At 51.3% G+C, this 12,626-nt stretch overlaps 1 protein-coding gene across 1 annotated transcript; it reads right to left on the bottom strand.

Annotated features, from left to right (window-relative positions):
• Positions 1 to 451: 451 nt before the first annotated feature.
• Positions 452 to 9,896, bottom strand: SLC46A2 (solute carrier family 46 member 2). The gene is made up of 4 exons (XM_032419057.1): positions 8,648 to 9,896; positions 7,151 to 7,234; positions 6,584 to 6,740; positions 452 to 1,270 (listed from the first exon to the last, which is right to left on the bottom strand). The coding sequence occupies exons 1-4, from the start codon at positions 9,774 to 9,776 to the stop codon at positions 1,213 to 1,215; spliced, it is 1,428 nt and encodes a 475-aa protein (XP_032274948.1). The 5' UTR covers positions 9,777 to 9,896; the 3' UTR covers positions 452 to 1,212.
• Positions 9,897 to 12,626: the final 2,730 nt, after the last annotated feature.

Here is a 12,626-nt window from a genome sequence, read left to right on the forward strand (position 1 = left end):
TCCAACTTGTGATTCCTTTTTCCTGGACTGGCCCTTAACTTCTGGCCTCGGTAACTCCTTATGCTTCCAGTCTTACCCTTCGCCACTTCTTCTGAGAAGCCTTCCCTGCTTTCCTAAATCTGGGTTATTTGCTCCCTTATGTTAGCATGTATCATAGGATACATTGTTGCCGGCTGACCTGTCTTCTGCACCTGCTAGAGAGCACATGCTGTCCTGGCAGGAGCCGTCACATTCTTGCCATATCTCAGCACCTAGCCTGGTTCTGGGACCTCGGGAGACATGCCAGAAAATTTAGTTTCTTCCCTGCAAGGGATCAGAGATGCAGACTCCCTGAGCCCAAATCCTTGGAGCTTTAAATGCATTCTGTAGCTTTAAGTTTTACCCCAGTATAAGAATGCCATGCCTGGAGTTACGGAGGGAGTCTGGCCAGAGAAGAATGAGTCACACACACACAATAAATGTCAATTTTATTAGGAAGTGAGTCTGCTTTTCTATATGTAAGTAAAATAGGCTATAAAAATAGGTGCCTCAACATAAAATGGCTCTTAGCATATCTCCACTCCCCTCTCCCTTCACACCACCCACTTCGGGAAGTATTGTTGACTGAAAATATTCAGTATAATATTCCACTAAAGAAAGTCTTTTGATATTTGCTTCTTAAAAGCAACAGTAACAACGGCAATAAAACTACCCTGAAGCCAAGAGCCGGAGCCCCAAATCTTCTAAAACCTTGGGAGTTCTTATAAAACATCTGCTCTGCGTTCCCCTTAGGCTGTTGAAAATGTGTGCTTTGAGTTTTCACGTGGGACTCCCAGCACAGCACCCAGGTGACTAGTTAGCTGTACGTTGGAGCCCTGGAGACAGTTCCTGGAAGAAAGGGGGCTACCGTCTGAAGCCCCTTGTGCGTCTGGTATGACTGTGTATGCAGCCTGCATATAACCCTAGAAATTTCACACTCTCCTGCCCCCGGAACCCAACCTCTGTCTAGCAGGGACATCTGAAAGCTGAGAAAGTACTTCTATCACCAAGAAAGTGCTGTTCCCCACCCACCAGGGACCCCTGAGCCAGAGCGGGTCATTCTGAGGCCAACTCTGGCTGGGACTTGGGGTTTGGGGGCGGTGGGTTGCCTTGGTCACCAGCACCCAGTCCCTTCTTTGCCTTCAGAGGGGCTCTGCCGTTGCTGGTCCTCGCAGCTCCCGTAGGTCAGCACCTTCATGTCTCCGTGATGTCTCCATATTGCAACCACGAGGCTTGTTTATAGGCCACGATGCTGTAAGAATTTACAATCCAGAATTACAAGCCAGCAGTTGGAATGGGGCAAAGGGTGTGCCTTTTCCTTCCCACCAACAGCCGCCTGAGAGGCTCTGTCCATCATGCCCAGAAGGCTGTTCCGAGTGGAGAGATGGCCCAAGGAAACTTCTCCCACTCCAGGCCCATTCCAGTCCTAAAACATCTCAAGCCCTTTGCGTCTACATTTTCCTTTTCCTAGAATCTCTCTCCATCTCACTTCTGCCTGATGATGACCTCCCACATGTATTTCAAGATCAAGACTGGCTAATCCCAAGCAGAATTGGCTGCCTCATCTTCTGCCTTTCCACAGCCCCTTTCTCTCTTCCACAAATCCTCATTACATTGTTTTCAAATATTTGTAGCTAAGGGGATGCATAGGAATTAGGAGCTCTGGGTCAAAGTCTTGGATGTGTGACGTTTGGCATGTCCTTCCACCTCCGGGGTCCTTGGGTTTTCCTGTGTTTGAGCTCTAGGAGCCTCAGTTTCTAAGCTAGAGCACAGCTCTTCCTGGCTGATGGCCAACTCCTGGAGCTGCTGGATGGGGTGTGAGCGAAATTCCAAACCTTCTAAGGGAGAGCTTTGTGAGAACTTCCAAAAACTCTGACTTCCCATCTTCCATAAGCCCCAGGGCTCTACAGGGAGGAGCACTTACTGTACTTGAAACAAAACTCGTATTACAAAGCTGGCAGGGAAGCCCAGCCGTGGAGGCAGCTAGCCCAGGACCTCGTGAACGCCAGGCTGCAGGCTTGACTCCAGCTGAGCCCTGCGCAGACCCAGCCGCTCAGCCACGAGGGGGTGGCCAGCCCCCGCCTTCAGGGTCGGCCAACAGGCAGCTCTGGGGGGGTGGAGGTTCACCGTGCCGGCGAGTAGGGGCCACACCCTTCTAACATCATTCCTTAAATATTTTTTGAGTACTTCTTACATGCCAGGCTCTCTGCTGGACACGGAAGATTCGTTCCTGCCCTCAGGCAGCCTACAGTCGGGTGGGCAGGCTTGTGTAAAGATAATCACTAACCATCAACTGTCGTGCTATGAAGGAAAGTATAGGAAGCTTTGGGAGCATATGATAGAAGGACCTAATTCAGATTGAGAAGGGGATTGTCTCAAATCCTTTTTGAGAAAATCGTGTTTAAGACCGTAGCTAGCTGGGTTAAGAAGGAGGGCACGGGTGCAGAAGGGGGAAGAACATGAGGGGCGGCCACTGGGGCTGACGCATGGGGTCGGGGAGGGTGGTGAGCGGCAGAAACAGGCACTAGGAAGGTTGGCAAGGCCAGATTACGCGGGGCCTTGTGGTCCGTGGGAAGACATTCGGGTTGTATCCTAAGAGCAGTGAGAGCCAAGTGCAGAGCTTTGAGCAGGAGATGACATGATCTGTTTAAACACTTGAAGGAAATTGCTCTGGGCACCTGGTGGAGGGAGGATGGGGGGGTGGATCAAGAGGGGACCTGGGGGGCATGGTTCAGAGGCTAATCCAGTCGTTCAAGTGCTCGGGCCTCAGGGTGGTAGCAGTAGCAATAAAAAGAAAAGGATGAAATCGAGGCCTGCTTTGAAGGTAGAATCAATGAGGCCTGATGGATTGGAGGTGAGGGGAGGTGGAGAAGAGGGAGGACATTGGTGACTCAGATTTCTCTTCCTGAGTGAGTGGTGGTGCCTTTTAGTGAGGTGGCACAGACTGGAGAGGCAACAGGCGTAGGAGGGCATCAAGAACCCAATTTTGGAAACTTAGATGGTAATTTGAAGTTTTGAAAGTACTTTAGTTTGCTTAGAGAATATGAAGTGAGAACCCAGAGCAGAGCCCCAAAGAATCTTCCATTTGGAGGTTTGCCGAGAAGCGATGAGGCGTTGACAAAGCCCAGTGACGGTGAAGAGTGACCACCGGTGTGGGGGCCGTGAGGAAATCATGTGGGATGAGGACTGCAGGGAGTCCACTGGATTCAGCCTTGAAGACTGGTTAGTGGCCTCAGTGAGAAGAGCTCTGGTGGTCGAGGGGGGTGCCTCGGGCGGGTGGGTTGAAACGTGAGTGGGAGGTGAGGATGCAGAAGGTGCACACCAACCTTTGCAGAAGCTGACCGTGGAGCGGATGGAGGTTGAGGAGAGAGAGGGTGGTAGATCACGTGTCAGCTCAGTAAGCATTCAGGAGAGAGCAGCTGGCTCGCGCAGGGAGCTCTCTAAGGAGATGGGACCCAGACACTGGTGACTCTTCTAAGAAGCGGTGCCCTGTGGCGGGTCGGAGACTGCCTGGGTTCAACTCTTGTCTCTGCCACTTACTGGCTGTGGAACATTTGGCAAGTTACAGAATACCTTAGGGTCTCTGTCTCCTTATTTGCAAAAATAATGATAGTGATGACCTCAGAGGACTTTGGGGGAAGATTCAATTCATTAAAATATATACAATATTTTAAGTAGTAGCTGGCACATGATAAAAGGGCTATTTACATGTTTGCTATTATTACTATTATTTTAAAAAGGGTGGGGAGGGCGGAGAAGAATAGAGAGGCAAGTAGGTTGCCGGTGGATGGAGCCAGACAGTTACTCCTTTAGCATCTCCCAATTGCACAGAAGAAGAGCAAGTAGGAGAAGGCGGGTTCTCCAACAGTAACGTGAAATTGGGTCACTTCGGTACCAGGAAGGGCTGGGGGCAGAGTCCCTTCTTGCAAACAGGCTGTTGGCAGCTCTGGCTCAGGGACTTCTCCTCCCAGCCTCCTGCCCTCCGCTGTGTCCTCTGTTCCCCTGCTCTGACGTGCCTTTCTGGGCTTTTATGTTGTTGGAATGTAGCTTTTCTCTCTGTAGTTAGAAAGTTCTATTGGTTTTCCCTGGTGCTCTCGCTTGATTGATGGTACAGCCTTGGCCTCGTCTTGCTGTAAGAATTTTTCAGGATCTTGTTCATTTAGTGACTCCATGGAAGGGAAAGGTAATGGAAACACCCCCTTTATACCAGAGTTCTCAATCTTCGTTGTATATTCAAATCACCTGGAGAGCTTTTAAAAAGTCCTGTGCCCAGGCTGCACTCCAGATTGACTAAGTCAGAATCTCTGGGGGTGGGATCCAGAGATCAGTGATTTTTAAACCTTTTTAGGTGATTCTAGCATGCAGCAAACGAGGCTTTATATGCCCGCGTGTCTCTTTACTGCTAAATGACTACAAGAGAGAGAAATAATGATCAACTACTTCAGTGCCTCATTCACATACGCACTCAAGTATTTACCTGATGGATTCAAGATTCTGTCCCTGCATCTGTGATAGAAGATTGCGAAGACCCTGCAGGGCCTAAGGAAGACACCCTTCACAGAAAGTATGACCAAATCCAAGTGCATGTTACATAGTGCACTGGGGTGAGGGGTTGAGAGTGGCCCACATCCTTCATGTGCGACTAAAGTCTCTTAACAAAGGCCCAGCAACGAAACTGTAGAAAGGAACCAATTACTGTATTTTCTCATGGCTTTCATTTGCCCATTTATCTGTCTAGCTATGCCACACATTAACTAGTCAGGCTTTCTTTCTTTTGTTTTGTTTTCCTTTGTTTGTTTGTTTAGGTTAATGAGACTATTTCACCCATCTCCCAGTCAAATAGGGCTGGATAACTTCCAAGTGGCACAGCTACTGATCCATTACTTGGGCAAACAGCTGGGAAATTTGCATTGCATGCTAGGTCTAGCTGAGCCCAACCCATTCAGCAAAGACTCACATAAAAATAGGGCTCAGGAAAAGGCCTAAGGGCTGGGCAGTCTGAGGACAGGTCTGGCTCAGTCCCACACCTTGAAAAATTGAGAACAGGGCCAAGAGGGTGCTCTTGATCATGCTGTTGCTTGCACAAATTCTCAGCTGTTGACCTTCCTTCTTCCCTCCCTCCCTTCGTTCCTTCGTTCGTTCGTTCCTTCCTTCCCTCCTTCCTTCCTTTTCTGATCTTCCCATCTTTCTTTTCTCAACCATGAAATAGAGCAAAGAGCCTTCATGATTGATGGCTCAAGAGGCTCAACCTTTTGTGTAGGCAGGGAGCTACATTATGACATGATATGAGAATTCTAGCAAGGGCCTTACTGCCACCCACTTCCCGCTTCTTCCAACCTGCCTTCAACTGGTTTCTACTGGGCTGTCTGTAATACCACCATTACTGATATATAGAGCTCTCTGTGCTACCAGGCAGGTCCCCTGAAATGCAAATCTTTATCAAATCCCTTGCCCCTTAGTGTGGATATATTTACTGTATTCCCTTCTCCTCTGGTGGGATTGATACAAGCATGACAGGACCTCACTAAATGAGAAGGGGTAAATGGGCCCAAACCATCCAAGGCTGTGCTAATGTAGTAGCCACTAGTTGCACTGGCCCCTGAGCACTTGAAACATGTGCAAATTGAGTCCAAACTGAGATGTGCCGTCAGCATAAAATACATACCAGATTTCAAAGACTTAAAAAAACCCAAAGCTCATTGATACTTTTGTAAATTGATTACATGTTAGAGTGATATTTTGGATATATTGGGTCAAATCAAATGTGTTACTAAAATTAATTTCACCTGTTACTTGTATCATTTTCAAATGTTACTAGAAAACCTAAAATCACGTATATGGCTTGCAGTGTGGCTTGCACTGGTGACTTGCACTGGAGAGGGCTGATCAAAGACCATTTGGGTCCATTTTGGTGATGTCCTAGGCTGGTGCTCTTACCCTGGGAGTGGAGTTCCTCTCTTTGGCTTCTCCAGCGGTCTTCCTGTCTGTTACTTCTCTGACTTGAATGCTCTTATTTGACAAATGAGACAACTCCCCCAGAGAGGTCAAAGGAATTTCCTAAATCCTCCAGGGAGCTCACACAGTCCAGTGGCATGTGAGATTGCGGCGGCGGGGAGGGGGCTCAGAGCACAGAGGCCGCCAGGTGCCAAAGCCCTTGGAGGGCCTGGCAAGAATACTCAGAAGTGAGGCAGGATGGTTCTCATCTAAAAGGACCTAAACAAAAGGGGTGGAAGTGGTTCAAGAGGATTTCTAATCCCAGCCTCTGATTACAAGGAAGTGTATGAGGCTCTTATAAAAAAAACCATATTACCTAACTGCCAGGAAGTATGCCAGCTGTGTGTGGCCCTGTGTTCTTATTTAGGACTTTGGGGGTTTCCCATATTGCCATATTATTAGCTTGTGGGGAACAGGAGGACTTTTTCTTTGTGGGAGAGCTGACTCAGAACCCTAATGCCTAAATGCTACAAATATAATTCTTTATGATAATAGGCTGGAGATGGTCCAGCAGGCCCTGATATATGCCCCAGGGCCCTAGCCCAAACCACAGACACCGCTCCTGTCTTACCCAATTGGGATGATGGCCAGGAAGGAGAGAAAGGAGGAGAGAGCAAAACAGGTGCCGATGAACTTTTCCATGGTGAGCTGATAGATCTTGTTGTACACCGTGGAGGTCACCACCCCGGTCAGAGCCAGGGACAGCTGCAGGATGACGAACACCTTTCCTGTGGAAGGGACAGGGGTTACCAAGAAGATGTGCTGCTGTCCCTTCCATGTTACTGGCTAGCTGAGTTGCCAGGGAGCTCTCAGGAGGCTCTGCATCCTTCCCAGAACTCCCTCTCCATCTCGGCTCACTCCACTGGGACTCCTGCCTCTATCCAGCTGATCTTTCTGCGGCCCGTGGATAGTAGCATCCTCCTCTGACTGTGGCTTTTCAGTGACTGACTTTCTGAGTCTTTCCCACCCTCCTGTTTTCACCCGCTCTGCCCTAGATGGACCCCAGAGTGTTCCTAGTGTATTCAAGGCAGCTTCTGGAACTCTCGGGGGACTTCTGCAAGTCTGAACCCTGTGCCTCAAGCCAAGCAGCTCTGAAACGGGCCAGGCAGAGAACTTCAGAGAGACTTCTTTTACTTACCATAAGAAGAGCCCTTTATGAGTTTGGACATTGCTGATCGGATGGTTGTGATGGGGATGAGAGCGAACAGCATGACGGCTCGGGCTGGAAGGAAATCACACAAGAACACTCCTCATTGTGCCCAGCCTTGGCCAAGGAGTAAATCAGAAAAAAGCAAAAGCCTCACCGGGACCCTCCCTCTCCCTGCAGCCCCCATGGGCTTGCCCTGGAAGTAGTGGTTTCTCTGCTGGAGGACTAGCACCCCCCACCCTGGGGCAGGCTGAGTCCCTGAGCTCTGACGGTGCCAGAGATGCCACAGACCCACCTGTGAGGTGGTGGGGCACAGCTGACATGGTGATGGATAGGGAAGGGTGTCTGCATTGGCAGAGTGAAGTGGCATCTAGGGAAGTAGACCTGATGATGGAGTGACTCGAGACTCCTCGCCTTGTCGCTGGGACAGAGGTGTCCTCTGTCACCATTCATGACCCACTCTGGGAGACGGTTGCAGGAGCTTTGGCAAACTGCATCCAGGAATGTGTGCCACGTTACACAGCTGCCACACGCCCTTCCTTCCCTCAAGCCTTACTCATAATCCCAATGCGGTGTGTGCTTAAGTGTGTGTGTGTGGAGAGAGGAGAGGAGAGGTCGAGGTGGCGGGAAGGGGAGAGGGGCACTCTGGCCTTTGCACGTGGCCCATCTAACGGGCAGGTGGCCAGACCTAAGTTGCCATTTGTTTAGGTGTCTCCCGAGATGCGTGACCTCAGCCAAGGGACAGCCTGTGGTAACTGTCTAGAGTTGTTTTTTCTAATACATTAGCCACTAGCCACATGTGACTATATAAATGAATTAAAATAAAATCAGATTTAAAATTCTGTTCTTTGTTGTGCTAGCCACATTTCAAGTGCTCAATAGCCACACGTGGCTAGTGGCTACTATATTGGGTGGCACAGATTTAGAACATGTCTATCATTGTAGAAAGTTCTATTAGAGCTCTCTGCCTGTGGTCGTCAGATGGAAACTTCATTCTACTTCCTTGAGAGAATTTATTACATTGGTTGTGGAAGGCATTTATGGAGAGTTTTCATGCATTTTTGAACAGCCCATGCTTCGCCTGAAATGATTTTAATGAAGGGACCTTTCCAGCCTGATTACGTTAATGTTTTATCCCTTTAAAATTGGAGAGAAGAAATCCAACCCCTTCTCCTAAGGCCAATCCGAAACCTTCCCTACTGACTGCAGGCACCACTGACCAACCCTCCCCTGACCTCCTAGAGCCACGGGCACCACTCTGATAACGTGTCAGTGGGCAACACAGATAACACAGTACAGTGCAACTAGATTAACTCAACGGCACATCATCCTGTCTCCCTTCCTAGGCAGTAGGTCCAGTCCCTGGTGCTGAGCTGGGACACCTAGACCACACCATGCCACACCACACCTAAGCCATACCATGTCAGCCCCATGACTCTAGGGGTCCGCAGTGTCCTTGTCCTGCCTCCCCGGGAACGCCAGACTCACCAATGTAGAACATGTATGTCTCTTTCACAAACGCCAAGAGGAGGGCTCCTGACCCAAAAGAGACCATACCGATCATGATCATGGTGGTGTCCTGCAAGCAGCGGGAGAAGACCAGGACGCCCAGGAAGCTGGTGATGAAGATGGTGTACCCCGCAGCCATACCATAGCCCACCTGCACCTGGTTCCAACTGAGAGGCTCCCTTAGCAGGAAAAGGGGCATCACATCCACTGTGCCCACCACGGCCAGGTCATACATGATGGCACCCAGAAAGAGCAGGGCAATGATAGTCCTTGGGGGCTGTGCTTTCCCAGGAGAGGGAGGGTGCCCCACCACACTCTGCTTGTCTAACTGATCAGGATCCAGGGCACGATAGGTGCCAACCGTGCCCGACACTGTATTCACAGCGGGGAGCGCCTTGCTGGGACCTGCCATCGACTCAGGGACCTTCAGGACCAAGAGGCTGTAGAAAAGGGCGAAAGTGGCACAGCTCACGCTGCAGGCCGTCAGCACCAGGCCCTGCCCGGAGTGCCCCGTCATCTGCTTGAAGAGATGCCCGGAGGCCATGCTCCCGCAGAATCCCGCCAGGCCCAGGATCAGGTCGAGGAGGATGAGGCGCAGGGAGCGGCGGCCCTCGGAGGAGCCCAGGGAGCCCAGGGCCATGACGCCCGACCAGAAGGCCGAGAAGCCGCCGCACAGCCCGTTCAGCGCCGCCGCGCCGTACAGCACCTCCACGGGCCAGTCCAGCAGCACCTTGAGGAGCAGCCCGAGGCGGGAGAGCAGGAAGCCCAGCAGGGACACGCAGATGGCGATCTTGCGGTGGTAGCGGTCGCTGAGCCAGCCCAGGCCGTAGGCGGACAGCAGGGGCGTCAGGCCCACCACGAGGTTGTAGACGATGTAGAAATTGGAGATGGCCCTCTGCTGCTGGTCCTCCAGGGCGCCCCGGGGCGACGGGCTGGCGCTGTGGTTGGAGGAGGCCCCGGCTCCGAAGGACGCCTTCACCACGAGGAGCAGCCCCGTCTCGTAGAGGGAGGCGGCCACCTGCGTGGAGGCCACCACGGGCTCGATCCAGGTCCTCACCCGGAGGCGAGACAGGAGGCCCCTCCCCGGGCAGGCGGCCTCGGGGCCCATGAGGAGTTTCGGAGAGGGGCCGGATTCGGTCTCAGAGCGCGAGTGTGCGCCGTGCGCCCGGGTGCGCGCGGGACGGGACCGAGCAGGGGCGCGGGGCGCGTGTGACAGCGGCCAGCCCTGCGCGGCTGACACCCCCGGGCCCGGCCACTCCTCCCGGCCTTAAAAGGCCGCGCCCGCCCCCGCCCCCGCCCGCCGAGCAGGGCTGGCGGCCGCCCAGGAAGCCGGGCGCCCGGGAGCTCACCGCCCGTTTCGGCCCCCCGCGTCGCCACCCTCCGGTCGCCGCGTCACGCTGCTCCGGCTAGCGCGGCCGCCTGACGACGGCCCGATGGCCCCACAGCCAGGCATGCCCCGACCTCCCGCGGGCCGCGGGGCGCCTTCCCCGGGCGTGTTCTGGCCTGGGCCGAGACCCCACGGCAGGGAGCGAAATTCTATTATCCGTGGCGGGCAGGTCTGGGCGAGGGGCGGTGGGGTGGGGTCGGGGGTACAGAACCTAGGATTCGTCCTGGGAGCGGGGCCGGGGTGTGGGGTTTTTTTGTTGGGTTTAAAAGCAATAGGGACTCATTCGCTGCTGTAGGGAGCTGAGTAGCAAAGACTTTGAGAGAAGTGCTAATATCTCTTTGAGATGTTGCTTTCAGTTCTTTTGGATGAATACCCAGCAGTGGAAGGGGGGGCGGGGGGTCCCTGGATAGTGGGGTAGTTCTAGTTTTAATTTTTTGAGGAACGTCCGTACTGTTTTCCATAGAAGCCACACCATTTTGCATTCCCACCAACAGGGCACAAGGGTTCCAATTTCTCACACCCCCATCAATACTTGTTTTCTTGATATCTTTTTCTTTCTTTTTTAATAATAGGATAGCCATCCTGACAGGTGTGAGTGATTATCTCCTTGTGGTTTTTTTTTTTTTTTAAGATTTTATTTATTTATTTGACAGAGAGAGACAGAGAGAGAGGGAACACAAGCAGGGGGAGTAGGAGAGGGAGAAGCAGGCTTCCTGCTGAGCAGGGAGCCCGATGCCGGGCTTGATCCCAGGACCCTGGGATCATGACCTGAGCCGAAGGCAGACGCTTAACTGACTGAGCCACCCAGGCGCCCCTCCTTGTGGTTTTGATTTGCATTTCTCTGATGATGAGTGATGTTGAGCATCTTTTCATGCTTGTTGGCCATTTGTATGTCTTCTCTGGAGAAATGTCTCTTCAAGTCCTTAGCCCATTTTTTAGTCGGGCTACTAGTTTGTGTTTTTGTTCTTACAATTGTAGGGGTTCCTTATTTATTTTGGAGATTAACCCCTTACCAGATGTAAGGTATGCAATATTTTCTCCCATTTTGTAGGTTGCTTTTTCACTCCATTGTTTCCCTTCCCATGTACAAGCTTTTTAGTTTGATGTAGTCCCACTTGTTTGTTTTCAGGATCTTGAAGAGATGTCAGTACTCCTTTGTTCATTGCAGTATTATTCACAATAGTCACAATAGTCAAGATGTGGAAATAACCTAAATGCCCATCAATAGGTGAATGGATAAACAAAATGTGACATATATACATACAATTGAATACTATCCAGCCTTTAAAAAGAAGGAAATCCTGAAACTGGGAACAACGTGGATGAACCTTGAGGACATTATGCTAAGGGAAGTAAACAAGTCATAGAAAGACAAATACTTTATGATTTCACTTATATGAGGTATCTAAAATAGTCAAGTTCAAGAATCAAAGAGTGGCATGGTGGTTGCCAGAGGCTGAGGAATCACTAATCAATGGCATGAAGTTTCAGGTAAGCAAACAAACAAGCTCCAGGGGTGCTCTGTACAACATTGTACAATAATAATATGTTGTATACTTAAAAATTTGTTAAAACTCTCATGTTAAGTGTCCTTACCACAATTAACAAACAAAAAGTCCAAACAAAACCTCGGGAGGAGCTAGGCTCAGCCCTTTCACCAAGCCAAAGGCCTCTGGGAGAAGAGTCCTGCTTTGAGCACCTACTCTGGTGGACCTGGAGCTAGTATGAGTATGAGCCCCAGGGTGGGCCCCAGCCTGCAGGGTCCAGCCTCAAACCCCAGGGCCAAGGGAGAGACAGGGAGGTCCTGCAGCCCTAGGTGTCCCTCCAGATGATAAAACTCGCTGGCAGGGGGTAGATCCCACCAGAAAGAAGAGAGTCACCAGGTCATCTGCTTCTGAGTAAAGTCAGCAGGGCCCTTTCTGTTTCTTTGCAATTGTTCTTCCGTCTCCGTGGGCTCGCTGTCCTGGATTGGCCTGAGCCCTCCACTACTCTGGCTGCCTTGCTTCCTCCTTGAAGTACACACTTCTGCAAAGAGGACCAGGCTGATGGGTGGCGCAGGGACGGTAATGCACCAAGAAGAAAGGTCACCCCCAGGGATAGAGAGTCAAAACACATAAGCCCTCTCCTCATCAGTTCAACCCCAACAGAGCCCTGGCAGCATGGATGAGCAGGACTCCAAAGCCACAAAAGGGAGGCTCAACTGTGCAGGGAACATTTATAAAGCCAAATGGATAATGTATTCATGGGAGGAGGGACTCGACTCTAAATGACTTTGTGTAGGTATGTGCCCTTTAGGTGAGCTATCTCTTTCCCTCCCTGGCACTGCTCAGCCCCCTGTGTCCAAGCCAGACAACTCTGCCTTCTGCAAAGAGACAGCCCTACCTCGTCTCTCCCTTGAAGATATGCCCTGTGGAACTGGCCTGGTCGCCCCCTCAAAGCTTCCCCACTTCCTTCTTCCTCCCCCTCACCTTGGCCCACCTTGGGAGGGATTGGTTTCACTCAGCCCATGCCCAGCTCTCCCACTCCATTCTTAACCCTGTTTTTTTCAGAGGCTGGAACAAAGCAGTTCAA

The sequence above is a fragment of the Phoca vitulina genome, unplaced genomic scaffold, assembly GCF_004348235.1.
Source record: "Phoca vitulina isolate PV1807 unplaced genomic scaffold, GSC_HSeal_1.0 scaffold21, whole genome shotgun sequence".
NCBI lineage: Eukaryota > Metazoa > Chordata > Mammalia > Carnivora > Phocidae > Phoca > Phoca vitulina.